Source organism: Ambystoma mexicanum, chromosome 1q, assembly GCF_040938575.1.
Source record: "Ambystoma mexicanum isolate Mex_15411 chromosome 1q, UKY_AmexF1_1, whole genome shotgun sequence".
Classification (NCBI taxonomy): domain Eukaryota; kingdom Metazoa; phylum Chordata; class Amphibia; order Caudata; family Ambystomatidae; genus Ambystoma; species Ambystoma mexicanum.
The window spans coordinates 260613923-260641295 of record NC_090922.1 but is presented as its reverse complement, the minus strand read 5'-3'; the positions used below and the strand labels follow the sequence as shown (position 1 = coordinate 260641295).

Here is a 27373-nt window from a genome sequence, read left to right as displayed (position 1 = left end):
AAATATCAGAGACAGAATCAAAAAAGCTTATCAAGAGATGAGGACAAAAAGTGAATTGAGAAATAAAGGGAAAGATGATCGATTTGAAATGACTCAGTCACAGGGCAAGGAGGGAAGTCTGTTTAGTCTTGAGCACAGAGCTTTGTCTTTGGACAGGCTGACTCTGAACGGGGATGAAAAGGATGACAGCCATACTAGTTGTGGACAGAATATGTCAGATGAAGACAGGGAAACCTTCCGTGGGAAGGAGGGAGCTAGTGCATGTGGTCATGAGGGATGTTTTCAGACAGACAAGGTAGTGAGATGGTCAGATTTGGACCTGCCTAAAGAGAGGATGCCAAAGCCTATGGCATGCTCAAAGCGACATAAAAGGTGATCTCATAGTGAAAGGGGGGAATCGCCACTGTATGTAAGCAGACTGAGGTAATTGCCAGGAAGAAGACGATCTGGAACCATTGTCCCTACTATGGATAGGCAAACGATGGGAGCCGATTGCGATTTTGGGATATCACAATTCCCTTTGTTAGAAAAGGGAGGGGCCAGACCGCAGTATATACCGTGGCCCCAAATGGATAAAGACAATTTAAGATGTAAATTGGCCAGTTTAACATCGGGTGCTGGAAAATGGCTATATGAGCTAGAGAAGATGACCGGAGGGAATACTCTAGCCAGAGAGTACATTAAGGGTCTTCTAGCAGCTATCCTTGGGGAAAGGGCTGACAACATTTGGACGAGAGCAGGATACTCGAGTGTCACAGCACAGAACACTGCCAATGACGGCGTGCCGTTTAATAATTGTAGAGCGGCAGTTTGGAAAGCGCTTAGAGTACAATATCCTGATACGTCAGATATGGGTGCAATTATGGCACGCAAGATGCAGGAAGGCGAGTATTCGCTTGCTTAAATTCCGAATTTTTAAGAACAGTGGGCTTTGGAAACTCGAGAGCCATGGGGGAAATTGATAGCGGTACTTTATTATATTTTATGCCAGGGGTTGCCAGAACAGGTACAGAGACAGCTTAAGAAGCTGGTGGATATGGAAGCAAAGCCATGGCCAGAGATACAATTGACCATTGCACACCATTGCTGATTGTTGCAAGAAAAAAATCGGAAGAAGGAGGATACTAGGATGATTGAGGAAGCTAAACTAGTACAGAAGAAGCAGTCGAAATATGCTATAGAAGGGGCGATGATGACTAGCGGAGAAGGGCTATAATCACAACAGACAGCAGCTATGCCACAGATGAATAACCAACGGCAGTCGGATCAAGCCGAGAGGCAGAGGAACAGGTTTCAGAGAATGGGGAGACTTTCAGAATAATCAAGGAGGCTTTCAAAATGTGCAGAATGATAATCAAGGCATGCTGGGAGGGCAGATTAGGAGATTCTGTCACAGGTTTCCCCTCTTCTCACCTGTTTTCTTTGATTTGCGGAATCTTTCTCCAGGGTTTTCTTTCGTGCAGTTCGGGTCTTGTACAAGCCCGCTCGGCCGTCTTCGGATTCCAGGATTCGTTCAGCTTCTTAGTCCGGGATCAAAGGAAACTCCAGGAAACTTGGAAGGAAGGCAAAACGCGGAGGCGGTCTGCGTGGAATGCGGATAGAACAGGATCAAGAAGGAAGGAGGAATGAGAATAGGAGGAAGGTCCGGGAACCAGGGAGCAACACAGTTCCAAGAGTACGAACTACGGCACACGTCAAGCCACAGCTATCGGTAGCGTTGAGACGCGCGGAACCGCAGGGGAGTGGCTAATTTATAGAATGTGCTGCATAGGACGTAAAAGGTCGATAGACCGTGTTCCGTGCATACGGCCATGTTGGGTGTACTACAACGAGTAACCCCCGATGTGCCACAGACCAGGAAGACCAGAAGGGGCATGATCGACGGATCATGACAGCATACCCCCTTCTAAAACCCGTTCCACCGGATTTACCTGGATGTATTCGGTGGAACCTTCTGAGCAATCTGGGGGAGTTCAAATTAGAGACTGGTTCCCAGGTACGTTCGCTGGGTGGATAACCTTTCCATTCCACCAGATATTGAAGTCTGCCTCGTCTATATCGGGAATCACAAATACGAGAAACTTCATATTCCAGCTGGTCATTGACAAGCACAGGAGTAGGTCTGAGAGTAGTCCGGGTAGTTTGGATGAAAGGCTTCAACAGGGATTTGTGAAAAACTGGATGTATCTTTTTCCAGGAGTCCGGGAGTTGAAGTCGAAAGGCTGCAGGATTGATGATCTCTTTTATAGAGAAGGGTCCATAAAATCGGGGAGCCAACTTATTCGGTCTTAGATGTCGGGGTAGAAGTTTCGAGGATAGCCATACTTTATCCCCAATGGAGTATGAAGGCCCTGTTCTTCTCCTTGAGTCTGCATAGTGTTTGGTTTGGATTCACGCTCTTTCGAGATGTTCCTTGGCTTCTCTCTGAACATTTATGAGTGTTTCAATCCAGGAATCGACAGTTGGAACAGGTGTAGGGTGTGGAAGAACAGAAGGTAAGACCGAAGGGTGGAATCCTTGGCTGCAGAAAAAAGGGCTGGTCTTAACAGCCGAATGGTCCGAATTATTGTAGGCAAATTCGGCCACCAGTATCAAAAGTGACCAATCATCCTGGACCTTGGTAGAGAAACAATGCAGATATTGTTCTAGGGTTTGATTCAATCGTTCTGTGATACCATTGGTTTGGGGATGATATCCTGAGGAAAGAGCTTGTTGGATCCCTAGTATTTGGCAGAGGTGTTTCCAAAACTGAGAAATGTACTGTGGTCCTCTGTCCGATATGATCTTGGAAGGAAGTCCATGCAGTCGGAATATGTGTTCCAGGAAAATACCAGCAAGTTCTGATGAGGATGGTAATTTATACAGAGGAGTAAAGTGAGCCATATGAGTGAATAAATCAATGGTGACCATGATAGTGGTATAACCTCTGGAAAGCGGCAATTCCACAATGATGTCTGTAGCAATGATTTCCCAAGGTTTTGTTGGTGGTGTTGGCTGTAATAAGAGACCTGCTGGTTTCTGGTTATCATGTTTGTTCTGATTACAGACGGAACAAGATTGAATGTACGATTGTACGTCAGTCTTCATCTGGGGCCACCAAAATTGTCTCTGTATTAGACGGAGGGTGTTGGAAATACCACGATGACCGGAGTGAAGAGTATAATGGCAGAGATTTATCATCCTTTGTTGTAATTTCTGTGTGGGGATGACCAGGTTAGTATCCTTGAACAGGTATCCATCCTTAATTCTTAAGTCCCATTGATTCTTCTCTGAAAGTCCTTTCCAAAGTTCCGAAGTCTGAGTTTGCATGCGAATATCTTCCAGGAGGTTGCTTGCTTGAGCTACAAAAATGGTAGGAGGAAACATCTTGGGATATGTCCGATCTTCCGGAGGTTTGTAGTCTGGACGTCAAGAAAGGGCGTCAGCTATTATATTTTGGGTTCCAGGGACGTGGTGAATCTGAAACTGATATTGGGCAAAAAAGAATGCCCACCCAGCTTGACGGCTATTCCTACATTCCAAGGCTTGCAAAACTTGTAGGTTTTCGATGATCCGTGCGGACCTGGACCGGAAATTTGGCTCCTAGAAGTAGATGACACCATTCTGTGAAGGCTTGACGGACGGCTAGCAGTTCCTTTTCTAAGACAGAGTAATGGGTTTCACTATGAGTTAATGTCCGAGAAAGGTAGGCGATGGGATGTTCCAAGCTGTCTTCGAATTGCTGTTTTAGAACGGCTCCAATGGCGTAGTTGGAAGCGTCTGTCTCCACTATGAATGGTCGATTGACATCAGGCTGAGCTAGGATGGGAGCTTGTGTAAATTCAGATTTTAACTGTTGAAAGGCTTTCTCTTGGGCCATGGTCCAAAGGAAGGGAACATCTTTTTTTAACAAGGCAATGATTGGTTGGACTATCTCGGAAAAGGAAGGTATGAATTTCCTATAGAAATTAGCCAAGCCCAGGAAGGATTGTATCTGTTTCACAGAGGCAGGGTTAGGCCAGGATAATATAGCCTTAACCTTGGATTGGTCCATTCCGATACCATCTGGAGTAAGAACAAAACCTAGGTAGTGAACAGTAGAAGTATGGAAGATGCATTTCTCGGGTTTCGCCAGAAGCTTATTTTCACGTAAGCGTTGTAATACTGCCTTAACATGTTCTTCGTGCTTGAGAGGGTCCTTCGAGAATATTAGAATATCGTCCAGATAGACAATCACAAAAAGAAACAGCATGTCCGAGAACACCCGATCCATGAAACGTTGGAAAACCGCTGGGGCATTAGCAAGTCCAAAGGGCATAACTAGGTATTCAAAATGCCCAAAAGGTGTTCTAAGGGCTGTTTTCCACTCATCTCCTGCCCTGATACAGATCAAATGATAGGCGCCCCTGAGATCCAGCTTGGTAAAAACAACTGCGCCTCTTACTGCCTCCAGGATATCTGAGATCAAGGGCAACGGATAGCGGTCCTTGAGGGTACACTGATTTAGACCTCGATAATCCAGGCACGGTCTGAGTTCTTTGGTGTCTTTCTTAGGAACGAAAAATAGGGAGGCCCCTGATGGGGATTTAGATGGTCGAATGGTACCATTTGCAAGATTTGTGTCCAGGTACTCTCAAAGGGCTTTCTTTTTAGGTTCTGATAGGATAAACATCCTACCAAAAGGAATCACCGCGGAAGGTTCCGTTTCAATAGCACAATCTTCAGGTCTATGGGGAGGTAAAGCCTGAACAATGGCAGAGGAGAAAACATCAGAATATTCTTGATAAGTCTTCGGAACCCGGATGATGTTTGAGACTGAGATTGTACCTTGATGAGATGTAGGAAGTCCTTCCGATGATGTAGGATCAAGGTCTGAATGTAGGCAGTGGGACATACAAAACTCAGAACCCAGGAACAAAGATCCCGCTGCCCAATTGATATACGGTTTGTGTCTTTGAAGCCAGGGCATTCCCAAAACCATGGGGTAATGGGCCGACTTGATGATGTCAAAGTTTAACCTTTCTCGATGTTGGTTTGTAGCAAGCACGATCTCCTTGGTCTGAAGGGTTATGGGTCCAGAAGAAAGGGGTCTTCCATCAATAGCTTCTACAGGTTGCATAATACTCCGGGATTCGTAAGGAATATGATGTTTTAGGACCCATTCATGATCTATGAATACCCCCATAGCCCCACAATCGACCATAGCCAGGATGGGATATATTTCTTTCTTGGATGTAGACAAGAAGGCCTGTAAGATTACCAAGGAATTTTGTCCAGGAGAGTTGAAGGATGGAATAGCGGTGGAGCACACATCTTTCTCCCGAACCTGTGCTCCTTTTAGGATCGAGAGCTGGCGTTTCCCGAGCGCCGTGGAGGGGCGATTGGGCACTCTTTTACTAAATGTTTGTCGGATGCACAATACATACATAATCCGGTATGGATTCTTCGCATCCTTTCTTGGGGGGTAATGGGTCCACGGAAGGCCCCTAATTGCATAGGTTCAGGCTCGTTGCTTGGAATGGAAATGCCTTCGGAGCTCGAAGGTATACCAATGGAGTTCTTCTGGAGTGGTGACTTGGTTTTCTTCTTTTCTGCCCTTCTTTCCTGAATGCGAAAGTCAATTTGTAGAGCGAGATCCATTAGGGCTTGATAGGAACTCGGGCGTGCCACTCTGGCTAGTTCATCCTTGATATCGTCGTTTAGCCCTCTTCGAAATAGAGTAAAACAAACTTCAGAGGACCAATCCGCTTCCTTAGCCAGCTGTTTGAAGCATGTGACATACGAGAGCATATCCTGGGTACCCTGATGGAAGTCGAGTAGACGTTCCTGGGCACTGTAAACCTGTTCTGGGCGGTCGAACATGGTCTTGAGGGCCTGTATGAAGCCATCGTAGTCATCCAGGAGAGCATCCCCAGAGTTAACCAATGGGGTGGCCCAGGTTAATGCATTCCCGGAAAGGTGCGAGATAATAAAGCCCACTTTAGCCCTGGGCGTAGAAAAATAATACGGCTTAAATGTAAAGTGGACCAAACAGGAATCTAGGAATCCACAAAGGTTCTTGGCTGAACCGTCGTACTTGTCAACGACGCCGCCTAGAATTACACTCTCCTTTGTGGCAGAATCACGGGATAACACCAATTGTTTTAACGCGGCGTTTTCAGCCTTTAAGTTTTGCAATTCGGTCGTCAGCTCTTGCATGCCACGCATTAGATCCTGGACGGCCGCTTCCATGTCTGTATCGAGATCGGTCAGGTGGCGTCTCAATCTGTCACAGGTTTCCCCTCTTCTCACCTGTTTTCTTTGCTTTGCGGAATCTTTCTCCGGGGTTTTCTTTCATGCAGTTCGGGTCTTGTACAAGCCTGCTCGGCCTTCTTCGGATTCCAGGATTCGTTCAGCTTCTTAGTCCGGGATCAAAGGAAACTCCAGGAAACTTGGAAGGAAGGCAGAACGCAGAGGCGGTCTGCGTGGAACGCAGATTGAACAGGATCAAGAAGGAAGGAGGAATGAGAATAGGAGGAAGGTCCGGGAACCAGGGAGCAACACAGTTCCAAGAGTACGAACTACGGCACACGTCAAGCCACAGCTATCGGTAGCGTTGAGATGCGCGGAACCGCAGGGGAGTGGCTAATTTATATAACGTGCTGCATAGGACGCAAAAGGTCAATAGACCGCGTTCCGTGCATACGGCCATGTTGGGTGTACTACAGCGAGTAACCCCCGATGTGCCACGGACCAGGAGGACCAGAAGGGGCTTGATCGACGGATCATGACAGATTCCCTCCTGTGTGCTGGACATGTGGAATGACAGGACATATTGCGCGAACATGTGGGAGCCAAGGGTATGTACATAATGGGCAATTCTCAAGAGGGGGGACAGATTATCCTCCAGGATATAGTCCACAAAGTAGCGATCGGTTTGCCCAAGATCAGACAGTGTATCAAGCGCAAGAACCGCGAACACAACAGGCTTTGCAACCACAGCAAGCACCATTGAATCCACTGCAAGGGCAGCCACAGCATGCACCCATAGAGATACAGCAAACACAGGACAGTTATTGACTCCTAGAGTAGGGGTGTCATCATCGAGGGTGGGAATCCTTTCACAGATACAGGAATAAGTATGTACCCACAATAGGACAGCTCACAGGGTGACATGATGTGTTCAGTACTATCGGTGACACGAAATCCTCAAGAGGAAACAAGGGTTGATGTTACCATAGGAGGCAAATCCTTTTCTTTTCTAGTAGACACAGGGACAACTTGCTCATGTATACGAGTTATCTGGAAATACCATGAATGCTCAAGGGTTCTCTGGAGCTACAACTAGAGTTCCTTTTACTGAGAAATTGCCAGTCTCTATAGGAGAATGTCATATGTCTGTCCCATTGTTGTATTCAAGACAGACACCAGTTAATATACTGGGTCGAGATTTAATATGGTGATTTCCTTTACTGATGAAGGCATAGTGTGTTCGACACCAGGAATACATTATTTAAATGTAGGTGAATTTATCATGGCATTTATAGAGCAAATAGCTCTGCGATGAACGCCATTAGAGCCTGAAGTTTTTCATTATGGGGTATGCATTTTGTTAACATGGTTACCAGGTCTAGTGGGCAAGATTATGAGAATACCTGATGAATTTCTGTTTAGACCACAGATACCTATGGACGAAGAGGGGGGACAGATATTTCCCTTGGAATTACAGGAAGCCATTGTACGAGGGGAATTGGCAAGCTCGAAGGATTTGATGATGAAGGCAGGCCATGGAGAAAAGTGATTGCCATTGGGGAAGGGCACAGATTGACTAATGTCACTGACAAGGATATGTTTAAAGACAACCCGTCCGATGACGAAGTAGTGTTCGAAATGAGCATTACGTATTGGATAAGGACGAGAGGTCCCACAGTGAATGGTGATAGCGAGGCAGTGTCCCGCATTTTTTGATGAGGATATGGAGAAAATACCAATCTCTTTATGGACTACGGGCCCTTATGACGTGGGCCTGTTGAAAGGGGTGGGAGAAGTTAAAATTAAGTTGAAGCCAGGAGCAATTTTACCTCGAGCAAGACAGTATCCCATGTTTCGAGAGGCAGATGAGGGTATTTTTAAGATCATATCAGTCATGATGGAACAAGGTATCTTAGTAACGTCAGAGTCACCATGTAATACTGCAGTATATCCAATCAAGAAATCGAAGGGTGGGTCATGGCGTTTAATTGAGAACATGAGACTGATAAACCAGATTGAAGAGGCAGAGTTTCCTCTAGTTCCGAATTCTGCGACGATTTGATGCAGTATTCCCCCATTAGGACGATATTTCACAGTAATTGACTTCAAGAATGCGTTTTTCTCAATCCCGTTGCATAAAGATTCCTAAGATCTTACGTCATTTACGTTCCAACAGACCAAACTGAAGAGCACCCGTTTACGTCAGGGTTATTGTGAATCTCCATCGATCTTAAATAGGGTCCTGCAGAAGGACCTGAGCAATATTCATTTGCCAAGTGTTGTGCTGCAATACGTAGATAATATTTTGGTATGTAGAACAACAGAAGAAGACTGCAGACGAGATTCGATTCAGTTAATTAATATCCTAACAGACAAAGGATATAAAGTGGACAAAGAGAAATTGCAATAATGTCAAGAAGGTGTTATAAATAGGACAGTTAATTTTGCATGAAGGAAAGAAAGTTACACCTGAAAGAGCTGAGGCGATCATGAAAACGTGAAAACCGCACACGATAAAGCAAATGCAACAGTTCTGGGACTATGTAATTATGTAAGAGCATGGGTATTTGATTATAGTTCATACACAAGGCACTTGTTGCAGGCCCTGAAGAAGGCACAGGTGAATAAGGAAATAATTGAAGGGACTGAGTAAATGGAGGAGGGGTTTGATGAGTTAAAAAAAGCAATTTGTACAGCTCCAGTTTTAGGAATTCCCAATTATTCTGAGGAGTTATTTTTATTTTCGCACATGAATGGAACAGTCATGAGAGCAGTACTCACACAGAGAACCACATTGGGGTACAAAACCTTAGCATATTACAGCAGGATTCTGGACCCAGTTATGAGGGGGTTACTTCCCATGCAAACAATCGCTGGCAGCAGCCGTGTTCGCTATCGAGAAATTTGCAATCATAGTGATGGGGTGTTCCATGACCTGAATTGTTGAGCATGCTTTTTTGCTTTTTTTGGAGAAACCTAAGGGTACACTGACATCTCAAAGAGCTTCTGCTTATGAAGTGGTTATATCAAATCCAGCGATCAAAATAGTTAGGTGTAAAATGGTGAATCCTGCCACGATTGTAGCCGAACCACTGGCAGTGGATGAGCAAGTGCATGATTGCTCGAATTATGAGGAATTCTATGACGATATCCGGAGAATGAAAGAAAATGCTCTAGCAGCTGGGGAGGTTCTCTTTATTGATGGTTCTTCAAAAATTGATCAAACTGATGGAGAAAGGCATTCAGGTGCTGCCATGTTAAGGCACCCAGCCTATGGAGAGTTTGAAGTTATGATAAGTGCAAGACTACTGTCTCACTTTTCAGCACAGGCTGCAGAATTAGTGGCGCTTATGTAGTGCTTGAAAAACATGCAGAGCAGGAAGTGATGGTGTACAGTGACTCTGCCTATGTGACGTCAATGGTGCATGCAGGGCTAGCACGTTGGAAAAGGTGTGGCTACCTCTGAGCGGACAGCACTCAGTAGAACATGCAGCATTATTGGACAGGCTTATTAAAGCACTACAACTCCTAGTAGCCATCGCAATAGTTAAATGCGGAGCACATACTAAGAGAACTGACTTTATTTCACGCGGAAACAAAGCCGCAGATGAAGAGGCCAAAAGGGTTGCATATTCACCTGAGATGATGAGTTTTAACACTCCTGATGTGAAAGAGAAAGTGGTTGTGTTGATGGTTGTGAATGAAAGCTTTAACCACTTGTCCCGAATGGAGTTAATGGAAGTTCAAGGTGGAGCTCCACATGAAGAGAAAGAACTGTGGAGACAGAGAGGGTATTCTTTATCCCCTTCCGAAGCACTGTCGTGATGAGACAGCACTGGTAAACCGGTGATGCCTGTAGCCTTGTTAAGGGTAGCATTAGAACAGCTACACTACCCTGCGCATGTCACTAGGGGGAGCCTCGCAGCAACCATTGCGGAGGGCTGGTTCGTACCGAACCTGTTAGAACACGTTGCTTTTTAAGTAGTAAATTGCATCGTATGTCAAAGGTTTACTGCTGGGCACATGCTGTGAACAGTCAGGGGAGTAATTCCTCAACTAAATGGTCCTTTTCAGGATTTACATATTGACTATGTTGATATGCTGCAGCTCTGTAATGGATACAGGTATATGATAGTGGTAGTGTGCCCGTTTTCGAGATGGATTGAAGCAGGTCCATGCACACATCCTGATGCCACTTGCGCTGCAAGGTTTTTAGTCAGAGAAGCATTTCCTAGATGGGGAGTATGTGAGGTGTTAAGGTCTGGTAATGGACCCCATTTTGAGAATGAGGTATTTGAGCAAATTAATGGCCCAGCGATTAGACGTTTATTGGCAGCAATTATAGAGCAGATCAGACAATAACCTGAACATCTCTGAGCGTAGGAATGGTCCTGTCTAATGATTATGCCTACAAACTACTTGCCATGATCTTTTACTATTTGCTTGAAGTTCATCCTTATCTTGTTTGGCGAAATACCAACACTTATGTGCTCGTGTACGATCCTATAATTTGTCCTGCAATCAGTCAATTACTTGAGGAGATTATAGAGCAAATTTAATGACTACCAGAGCATTTAACAAGATTGCCTGATTAAAAAGAGTTTTTCCTTCCATAAAAGTAATTACAGGCAATCATGTGGTCTATTGAGCACATTGCAGTTCCAGAAAGTGAGCAGAGTCAACGATGATTGGAGGGACATCGATGGTGGAGTCTAATGTATTGGTGAATAATCTATGCTTGTTTAGAATTCATCATTGTCTTTTTGATTTTATTGATTCACACTGTGTATTCTGTTGGCCCCAAGAAAGACAGAGTTCCCTCGATTCTTACCACGCCAGTGACCAATGCAGAGTCAGATATTACAAGAAGGGCTAGGCCATATGTGGTTGTTCCTACTCCAGTGGTGCATGAGAAGGCACCTAGTTTCTTGACAAGTGCTGCTATGATTCCCTTTGCAGATCAGTGTATTTTTGATATTCTCTATGATCACTAGGTACAAGATTTTTTTAGCAAAGCAAAGAAAGAGACCCAAGAGAAGTGCAAGGGAGTATGATCATAAATTAAATGATTATTTAGAGAGTACAGTACATTTGGGGAATAACATGTGGTATCAGCACATAAAAGAAGTGGGAAAAAGGACGTCTGAGGAGGATTGCTATGCATGTACACTCATGCCTTTTGCTATGGGAACGTCTAAGGTATTCATAGCTATTAAGATAGATGTGCCAACAGCTCATTGCCTGTCTCATCTTGCACTCTGCCATGCAAGAGGTCAGTTCCAGGGCCGAATGGCATCTTTGGTATGGGTGACAGAATGGCCAGCCGCAGATGAAGATGATTATGTCCAAGATTTGAAGACAAGAGCAAGGCCATTTACCAGGAATCATGTGATAAGATATGACCAGCCTGGAATGAAAGGAACTGGAATCCGATGGGAAGTAAATAGAAGATTCAATTGTCAAGGAAAGACTGATATAGAAATTTGAAGCTGTAAGGAAAGAGGACAGATGCAGATCTGGGAAACAGTACTTTCTCCAGATGGGTGGGAAGAAGGCGTAGTCATATGCAGAGCTGTGGTTGTCGATTAACTGGTCGTCATAAGCCAACTATCGACAAAGTGGAAAATGGAATCAAACCTCTATGGCCGAGGCTTGCAAAACTCCTAATGTGGGTCGAAGACAAAGGAGGTCCATTACAGATAGTACCTTTGGCTAGTGCAGAACTATGTTTCAGAAACAATGGCACGTGAAAAGTTTGAGACAATCAACAGTGTGGACGTATCTTCGATGTGCCAGGAATGAAAGATGGGATAGCGTGATAATGGATCATTACTGGGCCTGTGGATCCAGAGCTTATATGAAACTGCCCAGAAATTGGGGAGGACTATGTTCTTTAGTGATTGTCCATGTTCCAGCATAGGTGATTCCAACGAGTGACCTGAATATTGGCGAATTTCCAAAAGCAGATGCTCACCTGAGGAAAAAGAGATCTGCTGAACTACTTAATCGAATGAAGAGATAACATTATTTCTCAGCCAAATCGATAGAAGCCTTTGATGCTATTCCATAAAAACACAGATTGTTCAGCCAAACTTCAGTGGTTTTTTCGGTCATCTATATGCCTGCGGTCCAGATAATGGCAAATACCAAGTGGCTACAGATAACCAGATGGGAGCTTCTGCAGACAATAAACACCACCATAAAGGGATTCATTGCTATCAAGGAAGAGCTGAGAGCCAAACGACTGATGACTCTGCAGAACAGATATGTCTTGGATTTGATTACAGGTATGGATGGAGGTGTTTGTGCCAAAATCGGAGAATCATGTTGCACATTCATACCTTCTCACAACGACGAGAATGGCTCCTTGACAGAGGCCTTAACGATGCTGACAAACCAATACGACAAGATGTAGACGAAGTGGAAGATATTGCAGATGACAGTTGGTTCACGTCAATCTTCTCATGGGTTCCACAATGGATGGCAAACATTTTCAAGTTTCTTGGAGCCCTGTTTGTGATGATCATGTTTGGCTTCTGTGTGATCAGGATAATAATCACACAATGCAAGAAGACTGTGAAGAAAGCATTAGGAATGAAAATTGTGATCGATGTTGAATCAGGATTCAAACCCAAAGAGCTGACAGATGAAGAAATCAGTGACTACGTTAAGGCCAGTATTCATGCACCTGAGGGAACAAAGTTCAAGTATCCGAAGAACCACAAGAAGTATGTGGGAAGATGGATTTACTGCAGTACCAATGGACAATGCAGTCTTTTGACCTGGAATTTCTATGAACATTTGCCTGAAAGGGGTCGTGAAGATATGGGTTCATAAAGAGCATTTCTTCATACGAGGATGTCTAGATGTGAAAATTGATGAGAGAGTGGTTGATGAATCGCCCAGAGGGGGTAGTGTAGAGGAGGAGCCAAGTACTCCTACCAGAAGCTTCGCCTTCATGTTGCCTATATGTTGGGAACCAGAAATTGCAACACATGCAGTACCAGTAATGATGCCTATACCGCAAAGAATCCTTGAGACAGGGTATCCATTGAGAAAACCCTATATGCATGCACAAAGAAATAATGTTCTTCTGGAAGGAGTTCCAGAAGAATTGTGAAGATGAATGAGAAAGAAGACTGGTGACGTCATGCGAAGCAGAACTGACGCACCCAGAAGAGATGTCTATGAAGAAATTACATAGGGCCTCATTACACGTAAGGCGGTAAACCAAGGTGCTATTAGCACCTTGGTCCATGCCGGTAAATTACCGGTACGGCCATGGAGGAAAGGGGAATTACCGCCCTATTCCAAGGTTGGCAGGGCGGTAATTCCCCCTTCCTCCATTGCCCTTCCCCATTCCCATTTTTGCCCCATAGGGGCAAAAATGGGAATGGGGAAGGTGCTAATTATGGGAATGGGGAAGGTGCTAATTACGGTACCGCAAATTGCGGTACCGTAATTAGCAGCCTGGTCCCTTTGCGGGTCCCTACTTTAACGGCTGGTCTACACCAGCCGTTAATGTCGGGTCCCGCAAAGGGACCTCGTAGTAAGGCGGTAAGGGTTAACGGTCACTGGTACCATTACCGGTGACCGTTAACCCTTACCGCCTTCCGTGTAATGAGGCCATAGACATTCTATAGAAGTTGAAGATGACGGATCAAAGTTAACCAACATTTCGGGATCGAAATGAAGATGCTTGTGCAAAGAATAACTGAAGAAAATGCAAAGTCATTTTACACTTGTACAGATGCAGTAATGCAAGCAGACAAAGTAATCATAAGGCTGGCTATGTAGTGAATAGATTTCAGAGATGCGCCAATGTATATACATAGGAATGTATAGAACCTGGATGTTCCACGATGCACTTAAGCAAGGCTTGACACCACGTGATTGGAAAGGGTTTCAGTGTGATGCAGTTGGAAAATATCTGATGGCGAAGGAGTAATTCGAGAAAGGCTTGGCTGGCCCAGCACCAAGATTCGAGGCCACCGTGAGTTGGTGCCTGTCAAGAAGCTACAATGAACGTAAGAATGAACACACTTCTGTTTGAAGTGCAATGAAAAAACACTGAAGGCATCAAAAGTTCATCATTTGATAGTATTATAAGCAGTGAAGACCTCGAAAATGTGGTCTCCATTCACATGGTCGGATTGAAATAGACTGTGGGTTGAGCCACACTGAATCCAGAAGATAAAACTATGCCACACTCCCTTTAGTTCTCAGGCACAGAGAGCTTTTGCAAGGCCAAGTTCAAAGCCTTAATTGAATGGCAGACAGCAAGAGTGATGATAGATGTTGAGCTTATTGGGTGGAGAGGCATGACCAGGCCAACCCTCTCTGTACCTGGGGTACTAGCCTGCGTGCTGCTAGCATGTGGAATATTCCAGAAGGGTACAAGCATGCCAACCAATTATAGAGGGCCACGTATCAGAGAGCCCTATAGTTTGTGTAACCAATGAATCGTTGTGTATTTCATGATGAAGAAGATGACTTGCACTTGGGATGGGCTTAGTTGTCCACCTGACCTTAGAGACCCATTCACTACCCCAGGCTGTATGGAACATATGCTTAGATGTTCCTTGAAGGCCAATCACTTTCCCTTATAAGTTTTCTTAGTTTGCCACATAGTGTGACATCAATGATGATGTATTTTTCCTATAAAAGTAATTTTTTCCATGCAATACGAGGAGAGAAATTGCTTTGCGACGTCGCGTGATGCCCGTTGTACTCCCTGTTTTAGATAATTGCTATTAAAACAGTATCAAGTTTTGACAACTTCCTGAGTCATTTTAATTATTGATGTTTGAGTAACTTCTGCATTCCCATCCATCTCTAAGTATTGCTGCCTTGTTTTAAAGGACCAGGTCTATGCGTTCAAGATCCTCTGCCGAGCTCTAACCTCTGCTGCCCACTTCTTTCCTGAAGCCACTAATTGGATTGCCTCCTTCTTGTCAAATGGACCCTCCAGAGTATTTGCGGGTGAGGCCACTGCTTCAACGACAGCCAACTCTTGTGGGGTACCCCAAGGTTCCTGTGTTTCACCCACCATGTACAAAGTATACACTAAGCCATTGTTCGACCATCTTGATGCCCTGGGCATCTCGTATACTAACTGCGCTGATGGTACCCAAATCTTTATCCCCCTTTCCAGAAAGACGCCCTCAGAATTAATTAAATCTAGGAAGCCATCCAATCTTGAATGGCCCCACACAGCCTCTGCCTCAACGATGAAAAAACTGAACTCCTCCTCATTGGGCCCTCTGCCCGCTTGAAGAGTCTTCCCCAGGAATACACATCCTTTGTCATCAATGGCCACAAGATGTTGCACCTCGTGTCAAGACACCTGGGGTCTACCTCGACTCTTCTCTCTCCATGTCCCGCCATGTCAACCATATTGTTTTGTCATCAGGCTATGTGATCAAACTATTCAATGCCAGTAAACCTTTACTGACTACCACTAACCGTCTGGAAGTTGCACGGCAATAATATGCTTGATACTTGACTATTGCAAATCCCTGCTTTGCGGGCACTTTGAAAAAAACCTTTGCAAACTACAAACAACGGAGAACACTGCACTCATAGCCGCTCTTGAAATTCGAAACGGTACCACATATCAGATGCCAGGAAAATAGCTCACTGGCTCCCATTCAAGGATAGAATCAACTTCAAAATTCTATCCCTCACCCACCGTTGTCTCTCGAATGACACTCCAGGTTAATTAGCTGACAATCTAAAAAAATACACCTCAGAAAGACGTACAAGAGACACCTACAGTCACCGTCTTGTCACACCAAGGTTCAAACGTGCTAAAGCGGGGGGTTCCAGTTTCCCAGTCCGGGCACCGTCTCTTTGGAACAAGCTACCCCCACACCTGCGTGGAGAACCTTCCTACAATGTCTTCAGAAAGCACCTCAAAACTCTGCTGTTCAACTAACTCTCCTCACTCCTGCCCCGCCTCCACTGACCTATGTCTGCTCTCTCTGTAACTAGCGCCTAGATGCCCATGGGCTTTGCGCGCTGCTATAAATGTACAACTAAATAAATAAACACAAGATCCTTGCAGGGCCAGGGACTTAAACCACCTGCTAATCCCAACCCATTCCAGTGAGAGTATCTTGGGCAAGGGGTCCAAGTACGTACGGGGAAGCACATCGGCCAGCACAGTCTGCCCTATCAGGCACTCTGAGACTAAAAATAAATCTATCCTCGAGGACATGTCGTGCACCATTGAATAATACAAAAATCCCCGGGTAGGGCGGGTTTAGGATCCACCATATGTCACATAGTTTGAGGTCCTTCATAAGTTGCAGGATACAGCGTAAGGCCTTTGATAATGCTCTAGGGGCTCTGCCGGTGCGATCTAGGTCTAAGTTAAATAGTATTCATGTCCCCATCCCATATAATTGGTGTGCATGTGTAGGGCACTATTATCTTCGCTAACCCTGCATAGAACATTGGGTCATCAAGATTCGTCCCATAAGAATTCACCAACAATAGTTCCTTACCTATCAACTTGCAGTGCACTACCACATAGCGGCCGACTGGGTCTATGTGCGCGTGTAGGCACTCAAACTTAACCCCTTTATGGATTAGGGTCAGTATCCCCTGGCCTCTGTCGAGTAATTGGAGTAAAATCTATTTGTCCCCCAACCCTTCGCAAATGTGTCGTTCCCACTCCCTCAGCCGTGGGTTTCCTGCAAGAACAAAATGTGGGCTTTATGTCGGTTCACATATGAGGCTAGCTTCCTAGCTTTGGAGTCATTCCCAAGCCCCCTCACATTCCAGCTTAAGATATTAACGGTCCCCATAACAGCCTAGAATGCACTGCACCACATCTCTGGATATTACGCATCTCAAGAGAGCCAGAAATGTTACCAACAATGACTTGTGCTGTGTGCTTGCCAAAACACATTTTAAACAGTTTCACCCGAACAGTCACCCTGCATCCCCCCACCCTCATTGCCCCCAACCAGCGCCAATGTAAAACCCCCACTCCTATCCCCACCAGGGCCGGAACTGCCCCACCCACACATCCCTCCCTAACCCCAACATGTACACCGGACCCCACCCTACTCCCAACTAAAGCAATCACATCCCAGCAACCTTGCGTAGGGGACTACTGCTTCAACATCCACATTTCCCGATACTAGTGCGTCCATCATAACACATAGTAAGTACTGAAGGAGTCAGAGCGCCCGCCATACCTGAGCACTTGGTACAATGCCCCTGACATCTGGAGCTGCCTCATGGCAGATGACACACCTGCGACAACCCAACACAAGTAATAAGCAGAACAAACAGTCCAAGTAACTGTAACGACAGGTCAGGATTCAATGTGAGGAGGACGCCACCTCCGCCTCATTGCCTGCAGCTGTCTATGGTTGAGTTGGTAAATTGGCCTCAATGAAGGCCACCTCCTCCTCCGGAATCGTGAAGAATAGGGTCTTACCCAAGAGAAGTATATGCAGTCTCACCGGGAACAGCATAGCGTAGGGAATGGCCCTCTCCCGAAGCATACGCTTGACCCCCAAAAACAATGTATGCGCCAGCTGCACTGCTGTAGAAGATTCTGGGTATATGTGCACTGTAGTGTTTTCATAGGGCAGCGGTCCTCCCTCTCTTGCCAGAGTTTTGCATTTACTGGTCTGGGAGGGGGCCATGGGAATGGCCTTGCAGATGGCGTTCTATCTGCACGCTCAATCACAAATGTGGATGAGAAGTCCTGTTCGCCAAGCAGTTCTTTAAGTAGGGTCTCCACCGCCATTTCCATGGATTACCGCACAAAACCCTCCGGGAGCCCCAAAATACGGATATTACTCCTCCTCAATGTAGACTCCAAGTCGTCGCATTTAGACGGGGCCCTCTCCAGATCTTTAGCCATGGCTGCCACCTGAGTCTTAAGCGCAGAAATATCATCCTCCGTTATTGCTCTACGCGTTTCAGCCTCCGTCACTCTACCACAAACACACTCCATCTTACCGTTGAGGGTGGTAATGTTGGTTGTGGCACCATCTAGTTTGTACGTCATGGAGGCAAAGCCAGCCTGCATACTCTCCATAAGCTGCTTGAGGTTCGGGGTATCCGGGACCGGGTCCACGGGACTCGGTGATGCCTGGGCCTCGGGCAGCGTCTCAGCGTGAGGTCATCTGGGTTGGCGCACAAACGCATCCAGCGTGTTTTGCTTCCTCTGCTAATCCCACTCTTGGTCAAGGTTGAGGGGTCAGGGGGCTGCCACCCTAACACAGACTCACAGCCGGGGCACTGTTTAATCGGTCTTCAGTTCCCCACAGTGCACCAGGGTTGCCACCAGAGTCCTGTCTCCGTCCTCACCACCCGTTCCACCACCAGCAGTCTGCAGGGCTCTCTGCACTGGCAGCTCCTCCCGTAATTCACTGAGCCCTTGTCATGCCTTTAGGCCCTACGTTGATACAATCCACCACTGCAGGCAGTTGCAACACCCGTTGCACGTGTTGTGGGCACCACTACCAAGTGTCACAGCAAGACTATGCTCACTTTAGTGGTCGTATCTCAGGGTACCTGTATTTGCCTCCACTGCTCCAGGCCACCCACTGTGGGAGAGTGCCACGCACTCGACTTTGTGGTCCTGAAGGATTGCAAGGTCAGCGCAGGTCAGGCATTTGGGGCATACAGATTCAGTATGTTCCACCAGGCTGGCAGCAGGCCCCAACCGCGCTGCTCCAGTAATGCTCAGGGGGTGGGGAGGATCTCGATGGGCAGCAGTATGGTTCCACATGGAGCAGTATACCCCGACTGACCCCTGCTCCCACTGGTTCCTCTGCTGCTGAGTGCGCACACCACCTAAGCGTGGGTGCATAATAGCACACCCCCTGATCCCTAATCGCCTCACAACAGGTCGGATCACTGCACTCCGGGTGGTGACACGCTGCTGATGCAGCGATGCTGTCCTGGCAGCTGGTTCCCAGGAGGGACGTCCTCTCCGTGCTCCCCACCGGCCAGAAACAGCAGTCCTGCCCCACTCCTCCAGTGGTGGTGGATGGCCCCGCCGCCAGGACCAGGCTCCCTGAAGCCGCAGCACAGGGAACACCTCGTATCTCTGGCCCCAGCTAGCAAAACTCCTCCAAACTTTCTGCATCTGCCTTCGGGACTTGCGACCACGGTATGTATGGTTGTTGATAATAATGCCCTGCAGACGGGCTCTATTATCAGGATTCAGGTGGCCACCTTGGGAGATTAGAAGGAAGCAGCCATCTTGCGGCTGCTCAGCAGCGCCCCCTCAAAGAAAAATATATTTCAAGATTAACACTGATGAACTTGTCACTTCTCTGATTTCGAAGGGCGAGTCTTTGACTCGCCTCACTCTGCAGGACATGTATCTTCACCTCCCCATTAACACCCTTTGCTGGGTGCAGTCATTCAGGAAGCTTCACATGTACAGGCCCACGTTCTAAGACTCCTAAGTGCTGGGAACCATCACCCATTGCCTCACGCTCTCTGAATGCCACCCTTTGCATCGACCCTGCATTTAGCTCCCGTGAACGTGCTGTGCGGGTGCTAAAGGCTAAATGAAATTTAAATAAAAAACAGAAACACACCTTTTGATCCCGTAACTTTTTTCAGTGATTTCCATGTGAGAACTGATTACATCACCGTAATCAACAATGAAAATGGACTCCCTCTTACTGATGTGGCAAAGCATTACCAAAGTTATAAAAGATAACTTAGATTTTTCCATAGCATGTTTTTTCTGCTGTTGTCTTTGTTACGATCATCACAAGACATTCCATCTCAGTGTCCTCGGTCACATGACAAAATCATTGTGCCTAAAAGCTTGTGTTCAGTGTACACATATTTGACCACAGCACATCAAGTGGCCACAATTAATGCCTTGTTGTAATGTGTCTATCGTTCCCATCTCCCTGGCATGCTGTTGAGGATGTGTGTTTGCATATGTGTTTGCATGTATGAGGTAACGAGTGCCTAGAATATGGGATGTCATGTGAGTGCATTTTGCCAACCTCTGAAGCCTGAAAAGTAGATCCACTTGACATGCTGCCAACTCTGCACCACACCTGCAGATGAACTGGCCTGCTGTTAAATCTCAATTACCAGTTTAATGTTATCCACTACAGAGTGTAATTTACTTTCTGACTTTGAGAACATTCAGACATTTAATTGCTCATTTTACTATAGCTGGTAAGATAGCTCAGTGGGTTGAGAGCTTGCTGCTGCAATGTGTGTGTGATTTGCAGGTTCGAATCCTGGGAAAGGCCAACTTGGCATTTCATCCTGCTGATAATGAGTACCAACACAGGTGGGTAATATTGTTTGTATATTTGTTCTATATAACGCACTTAAGCGTAAGTGCTAATATCATAACATATCATTTCACGTTGGACGTATGTTTGCATTCACAGTAATTTGGTAATATGTGCGTATTCACGCTGATATTAACGATACATATGTGGTCCATTCATGTATGAAAAGTATATCACATTAGTGATATCGCAACCATATTTTTCGGTAGTGTACTGAGGAACAATGCTATGTGATGCCACTTCCTGTTTTGTCAAGGGGTGAAAGGTCGTGGTTCATCGCTTCCTGCAATGCCACTTCGGGGTGGTGTCAAATTACATAACTTCCTGTGATGTCATTAGAGGTCAAGGGTTGTGTGATGTCACTTCCGCCACCCCTATCATTTTGCACGTCCCAGTAGATATGTACACGATTATGCAATAGGTATATTTGCCTAGGTTAGATCGCTTTGTGGATAGGGACTATGACTTGCTTTTTTTATTTTGTGCCTGTTTTCAGACAAGGATAGGCAGGATGAGGGGGGATGCTCTAACATATCTTTGGCCAAAGTGACTCCCATATACTTTCTAACCTTTCCCTAAATAACAGGTTATTGTCAGGAATAGGGAGAAAAAAGAGAAAAGGAATCACTGGAAATGGTGGCATTATCATCGTGACATTACATTACATAATTTGCCCTACTTCGTCAGTTGACTCCAGGACCGGAAGGAATCTGCTACTGGGCCGCGCACAGAGATTTCTGTCCATCTTCATCTGCCAGTTGGAAGGTGGGAGGCATGGACTTCTGCAATTGAGTCTTCCCTGGGATTTGGCCATTGCAGGACAGAGATAGGTCTTGGTTATGCTTCTAAATCAAGACCTTGCAAGCACCAATGGAATACTTTTCAGGCGTGACCTAATGCAGTAAGGCTGACGTCCAAAAAATGTGGGGGATTATTATATTTTACAGTTTCTTCACAAAGAGTGTGAACTTGATCTGGACTGGTGTAAGGTAAAGGACTGTAGTGACCTCATGGTTTAAAGCACAGATATGAAGGCATTTCCGGGTTCAAAGAGAGGTTTGGTGAGAGTTGAACCTAATGCAATATGTAATTGAACTGCAATTTCATTTGCATTGTCCTTAAGGAGGCTACTGCCTTCTGATTAGGATCTACATTTAGTATTGCCTGTCATCACTAGGCTTCTGATGAGATATTGCATGAAGTATCAGAAGATATCCTGTCACTGCAAGTGTTTTTCGTAGATAACCTAAGTTTAAATATTGGGGCAAACAAGTGCCTTTCTCATTCTTTAGGCTCCCTTAAAGGTTTTCTGGACTATTTTGTTCTTGAACCTAGCCCCTCTTTCTTTCAAAGTTACCCTTTTTTCTTCCATGTATTATAGTGCAGGATTTGTATTACTCTGCTAATTCCCTAATTCCTTCATAGCTGATAAAGTATGTCTGCATTCCCTGGATTTGAGTCAAGATATTTCTGCAGATGTGACTCCTTATTTGTAAATGTTCCTGTTGCCAGGAGGGCTGCAGAGCATCCAGGCCCCTTTCAAGTCATGGGGAGTTAGGAGGTATGCATTATGAAGTAGGTCTCCCTGTAAGGGCTAATTTTATAATTACCTGCATAGGATCCAAGGGAAAGAAGTCACAGGAGAGGATGACCTCTGGCATGCGTTCAGGGCGTAAAGCGTATGGAACGGGAACATTCATTACTAAGCCAGAGTCGACTAAGTACATTTTAGAGGGTTCTGTGTCTTCATGTGAGAAAGAGCCACCTAAAACAAAAGAAAATACAGTATGACCTTTTTTGCAGAAGAAACATTCAAAACCCACTAGTTCGACTGCAATGGACATTTCTTCAAGACAACGCTTCTCAAATTCTGTCAAGTGAGCAAATAGCACAACTTATATCCTGTGCTGGAGAACCTCTGTTTATTTGCACAAATACTGAATGCAGATATAATGGGCCTCATTAGGACTCCGGCGCTAAACCATGGTGCTATTAGCACCATGGTCCATGCCGGAGTCCGCCATGGCGGAATGGGGAATTACTACCCCATTCCGAGGTTGGTGGGGCGGTAATTCCCCATGCCGCCATGGCCCTTCCCCATTCCCATTTTTGCCCCATAGGGCTCAATGGGAATGGCGAAGGCGCTAATTACGGTACCGCAAATTGCGGTACCGTAATTAGCACCAAGGTCCCTTTGCGGGTCCCTACTTTAACGGCTGGTAAAACCAGCCGTTAAGGTCGGGTCCCGCAAAGGGACCTCGTAATTAGGCGCTAGGTGTTTAACGGCGCTGCAGCCTTTTTTTACGGCGCCGTTAAACACTTAGCGCCAGGGTCGTAATGAGGCCAATTGTCTAGAGTAACACAGGTACAGGATATATGCACTGTTTTTGAGGTTTTGTTCAATTGTTAATCATGTCTTCCAATTCAATGATGTTTTAACAAATGCAATAATATCAACCTAAATCATTTTTTATTTGATGTGTTTATACTATTACAAAGTGGAACTGGTTTGAGATCTCAATTAACCGTATATTTCCTGACAGATGCTGAATTATTATAACCTTCTAAAACAACGTTGTAGCGTTTGTTGCTTTACTTGAGGTGGGCTGTTTATTTGTGCCTATTTAGATAGTTTATTTGTGCCTATTTGGATAGTTTATTTGTGCTTATTTGGATAGTTTGTTGTGTGGATTTATGGGTTTGCATATTATTTGTGTGTGTGCTTGTCGTTAGGGGTTATTTTGGCAGTTGTATGATTGCATTTCACATATGTGGTAGGGAGGGGTAATGGGTGCATACATAGATGGAGGTGGGTTGTATTTCTGTGTGATTGTGTGGGTAGGTTAAACGTTTACTGGTGGATAGGTGTGTTTGGATAGAATGGCACTTGGGTGAATGGAAGTGTGTCTGGGTGGGGGAGGGATTAGTAGGTAAATGGATGTGTATGCATGTGTGCAGCTCGATGGATGATGGATGGAAGCATCAATGCATTTCCAGTTGTTGGCTGTTTGTTGGTTGGTTAAATGGTTAGGTTTGTGTGTATTTGTATATGTTTCTATTTAATTTATGCAGTGCCTTCATCAAAGCGCTGGCCTAATATCAATCAGCAGTACAATAATGAATGACTTGATGAGGTTTAAAAAAACAGAAAAAAGGAGAACTATGACAAAGAAGGTAGAAAGAGAGATTTAAATCAAGTGCGAAAGATTGATAAAGAAGGGGAGGACCCGATAGAAAAAAGCAACATGTTCCATTGCTTAAGAGAATAGAAGTGAGAATGAGAGTAAGAGGGATTGAGCACACAGGGGCTCTGGAAGAACAAGAAAAATTGAGATTGAGAGTGAAATCTGTAACTGGAGATTAGAGACAAAAGATAAAGGGGCAGAACTCTAAATACATTTATACACACTAATACAGAGAAAATAAAAAAAATAAGAGTGGTCAAAAGGGAAGCCAAGAAATTGATAAAAGAGAAGGAATAATAGAGGTGCACAGTAGCCTTATAAATAGAAGGAAGTGTGGCAAATTGGAATGCAGGAACATCAACTAAAAGAGCAGAGCAGCAATCAAGTCGTGAGTAAATAAGTGAATAAAGAAGATGTTATTAAGCATGAAAGGAAAGGAAAGGAAAGGAAAGGGAAGGGCGAGCTTTACAGATCTAGTAGAGATTAAACCAATTGTAGTGCACACTTTTAGAAGTGTTACAAGTTAAGGGCAGAGAAGAGTCAAAGATGACACCAGGATTATGGCAAAAAACATAAGAGAAAGAGAAAAATGGTGGAAAAAGTGCCAGACGGGCCATATGGAAGCAGGATAAAATAGTACTTCAGTTTCAGCAGCATTGCCGTACAGAAAATGGTATTCATCTGGGACTTGATGGCAAGAAGACAAGTCGAGAGAAAGAGAGAGATAGAGAGAGAAGTCACTGAAGTAAGTCTACGAAATTTGAGAAGGAAAGAAAGATCGGAAAATCATTGGCAAAGATATGACAGGAAAAATGATAAGAGAAAACGAGAGATAAGAGAGATAGTATACTGAAAAGAAGTGGGACCAAGAACAAAATCTTGCCTGAATAATGTGACATTGCAGGATAAAGTTGAAGAAAGTTACCAGCACAAGAGACAAAATAGGACTGATTGCTTAGGTACGATTAGATCCATTTAAGAACAGAGTCAGAGAACCCAAGAGATGATAGGAAGAACAGAAGGGTCAGGTGATCAACTGTATCAAAAGCTTCAGAAAGATCCAAGAGGTCAAGAATGGATGATAATTTAGAATGATGTGCAGAAAGCAAATAATTATCCAAGCAGAGCAGTATCCATAAAAGTAAGTGGACAAAACTCAGACTGATATAGAGGTAGATGAAAATGGTGATCAACATCAGTAGCAACCTGAGCGTAAACCACATGCTCCAAAAGTTTGGAGAGAAAAGGCGGAAGAGAGATGTCGTACATGTTTGTTGGAAGAGAATGGTCAAGAGAAGTTTTTTTTTTTAGAATTGGCAGAATAGTTGTATGCTTCAATTCCGAAGAAAAAGTCAAAATAGAGAGAGAATTGCTGCAGAGGGAAGCTGGAAAAGTGAGAAGAAAATGATAGACTCGAGGAACTAAGGGGAACAAAGGATTTGAAGGAGAAGTGGTGGGGGCCTGGGGGGTGCACATGAAAACAACGTATCAGTAAATAATCAAAGAGAAGGAAGTGGCTTGAGGAAGTGGGATTGAACGTATCTGGCTATGTGGATATTTTAGTGGCTAAATGGCTGAATGGATAGGTGTGTGAGAGTGTAGATGCATGGATGAGTAGCTGGTGGATGGATTAATGGATGGAGGGGTTTGTGGTGATTGATCAGGTTATGGAGGGATGGTACATTTGTGGGTGTGTGGGTCTGCTTGGGTTGATGGCTGTTGTGTTTAAGGTTGGTGTTTGTGTGTGTGTTATGAGGGAGTAGGTGACTGGTGTTAAATGGAGGTGGTGTGTGCATTGCCTTAATGGCCTCTGTCTCAGTCTGGTGAGATTCTCCTGGAATAAAACATTTTTTTGGATCCACCCTTACAATCCTACACATAGGGCCTCATCACGAGTTTGGCGGTAACCCTTAAATCCGGCGGTAGCGCTATTACTGCCGGATTTAAGGGTCCGCCAAGTCAGGGCTTCGGCGGATTTCTCCCCAGCTCTGAGCTGGGGGGAAATCCGCTGAAAACTCGCACTCATACCGCCGGCGGGAAATCCGCCAGTGGTATGAGCGTGAAAATTCCCCATTGAGCCCAATGGGGAATGGGGCATTCCCGAATGGGCTCAGTGGGGAATGGGGAATTCCATTACCGCCAAACCCGTGATCCGGCGCTAATAGCGCGGGGGGGGGTTTGGCGGTAGGGCAGATAGCGCCAGCGCTATTAACGCCGGCGGTACCGCCCAACTCGTGATGAGGCCCATAATATTAATAATACCAAGAATAATATCAAGGTCTTATGAAGTCCTCCCTTCCTGATCCCTTCCACATTTAAGTGTTGTAAAAATAGCTGTTGTTTGACCTAGTTTTATGTTACTCAGGGCCCGATTCTCATCATGGTGCAGTGAACGTGCTAAATAGCATGATTCACTGTGCCATTTCGTGACGGCCAGGCACCACTGCTATTCTGAAGTGGGTCTGGGCGTCATCGCAAAGCACGACAGTGCTATCGTGCTATCGATGTAATCCGCCTGTTTCTAATGGAAACAGGCGGATTGCAGAATCTCGGCAGCATTTTCGTAAATAACGAGGGAATCGTTATTTAACGAAAATGCTGCCGATCTTATACACCAAAGTGAGCAGCTTCAACATTGCAGGATGTTGAAGCTGCTTACTCTGGTGTATAGGAAAGTGTTCATATACACCTGTGTGGTGTATATGAACACTTTCATTTAAAGCGAGCAGCTTCAACGTTGCATCCTGCAACGTTGAAGCTGCTCGCTTTGGTGTAAATGAAATTGTTCATATACACTCGTGCGGTGTATATGAACACTTTCATTTACACCAAAGCATGCAGCTTCAACGTTGCAGCAACACTGAATCTGCTTGCTTTGGTGTACATGAAAGTGTCCATATAGAACACAGGTGTATGGACACTTCCATTTACATTGGTGGCACTCCTCCAGTTTAACGGCACCAAAAGGGTACCGTAAATGTGCGCTAGTTTAGCGCACATATTAAACTGAAGGAGTGCCACAAGAATAGGCTTCCAAAAAGCCAGTTTACGAATGTGGCGGTTGCTAGGTTGGTTTCCAACCCATTCGGAAGAATGCGCCACCTTCAGAATAGGTCTTAAGTACCGAAAAGTTTGTTAAGTATTTTAACATCCTTTTCGGTACTTAACACCTACATGAGAATCGGGCCCTCAGTGTATCATGTGATGAATCCTATGGATCCCTCACTGAAACCGTGCATAAAGTATCCTCCCTGTTAGCGCAGGAAAGGCAGATGCTTCCTGATCCTGACCTTGGGGGTGGTGTACTGTGGGAGGATCCCCTGGGAGGAGAAAAGGGTCAGGGAGTGAGGGAGACTTGTGGGATGAGACACAGTATTTAAAAAAAAGACATCCGACAAATATCACGGTATGTAATGGCTTGTTGCCATCATGATTCCATTGCTCCACAAATGGACCATTGAATGCAAACAAATTCAGCCATTAAACATGTGGTGTTAAAGGTAATGACCATTCAGTTACAACCCAAGAAATGTCTATGGTTACAAATTCCCCTAGCTCCCAAATGCATGATAAGAGAAAGTAATATATTAATAGAAGTCTTAAAACCAAAGATCCATATTCCTCTTCTCAAACCTGCCTTATGACTGATTCTTGTGACATTCATTTGTTAAATGTCTT

General features: G+C 45.0%; 1 protein-coding gene across 1 annotated transcript in view; it reads right to left on the bottom strand.

Annotated features, from left to right (window-relative positions):
• Nucleotides 1–27373, bottom strand: part of LOC138527304 (cytosolic phospholipase A2 gamma-like) — a 309672-nt gene that overhangs the window by 253185 nt on the left and 29114 nt on the right. The window contains exon 2 of the mRNA XM_069638374.1: nucleotides 22121–22275. Within this exon, the coding sequence (XP_069494475.1) occupies nucleotides 22121–22275 (155 nt within the window). The remainder of the gene's footprint in view (nucleotides 1–22120; nucleotides 22276–27373) is intronic.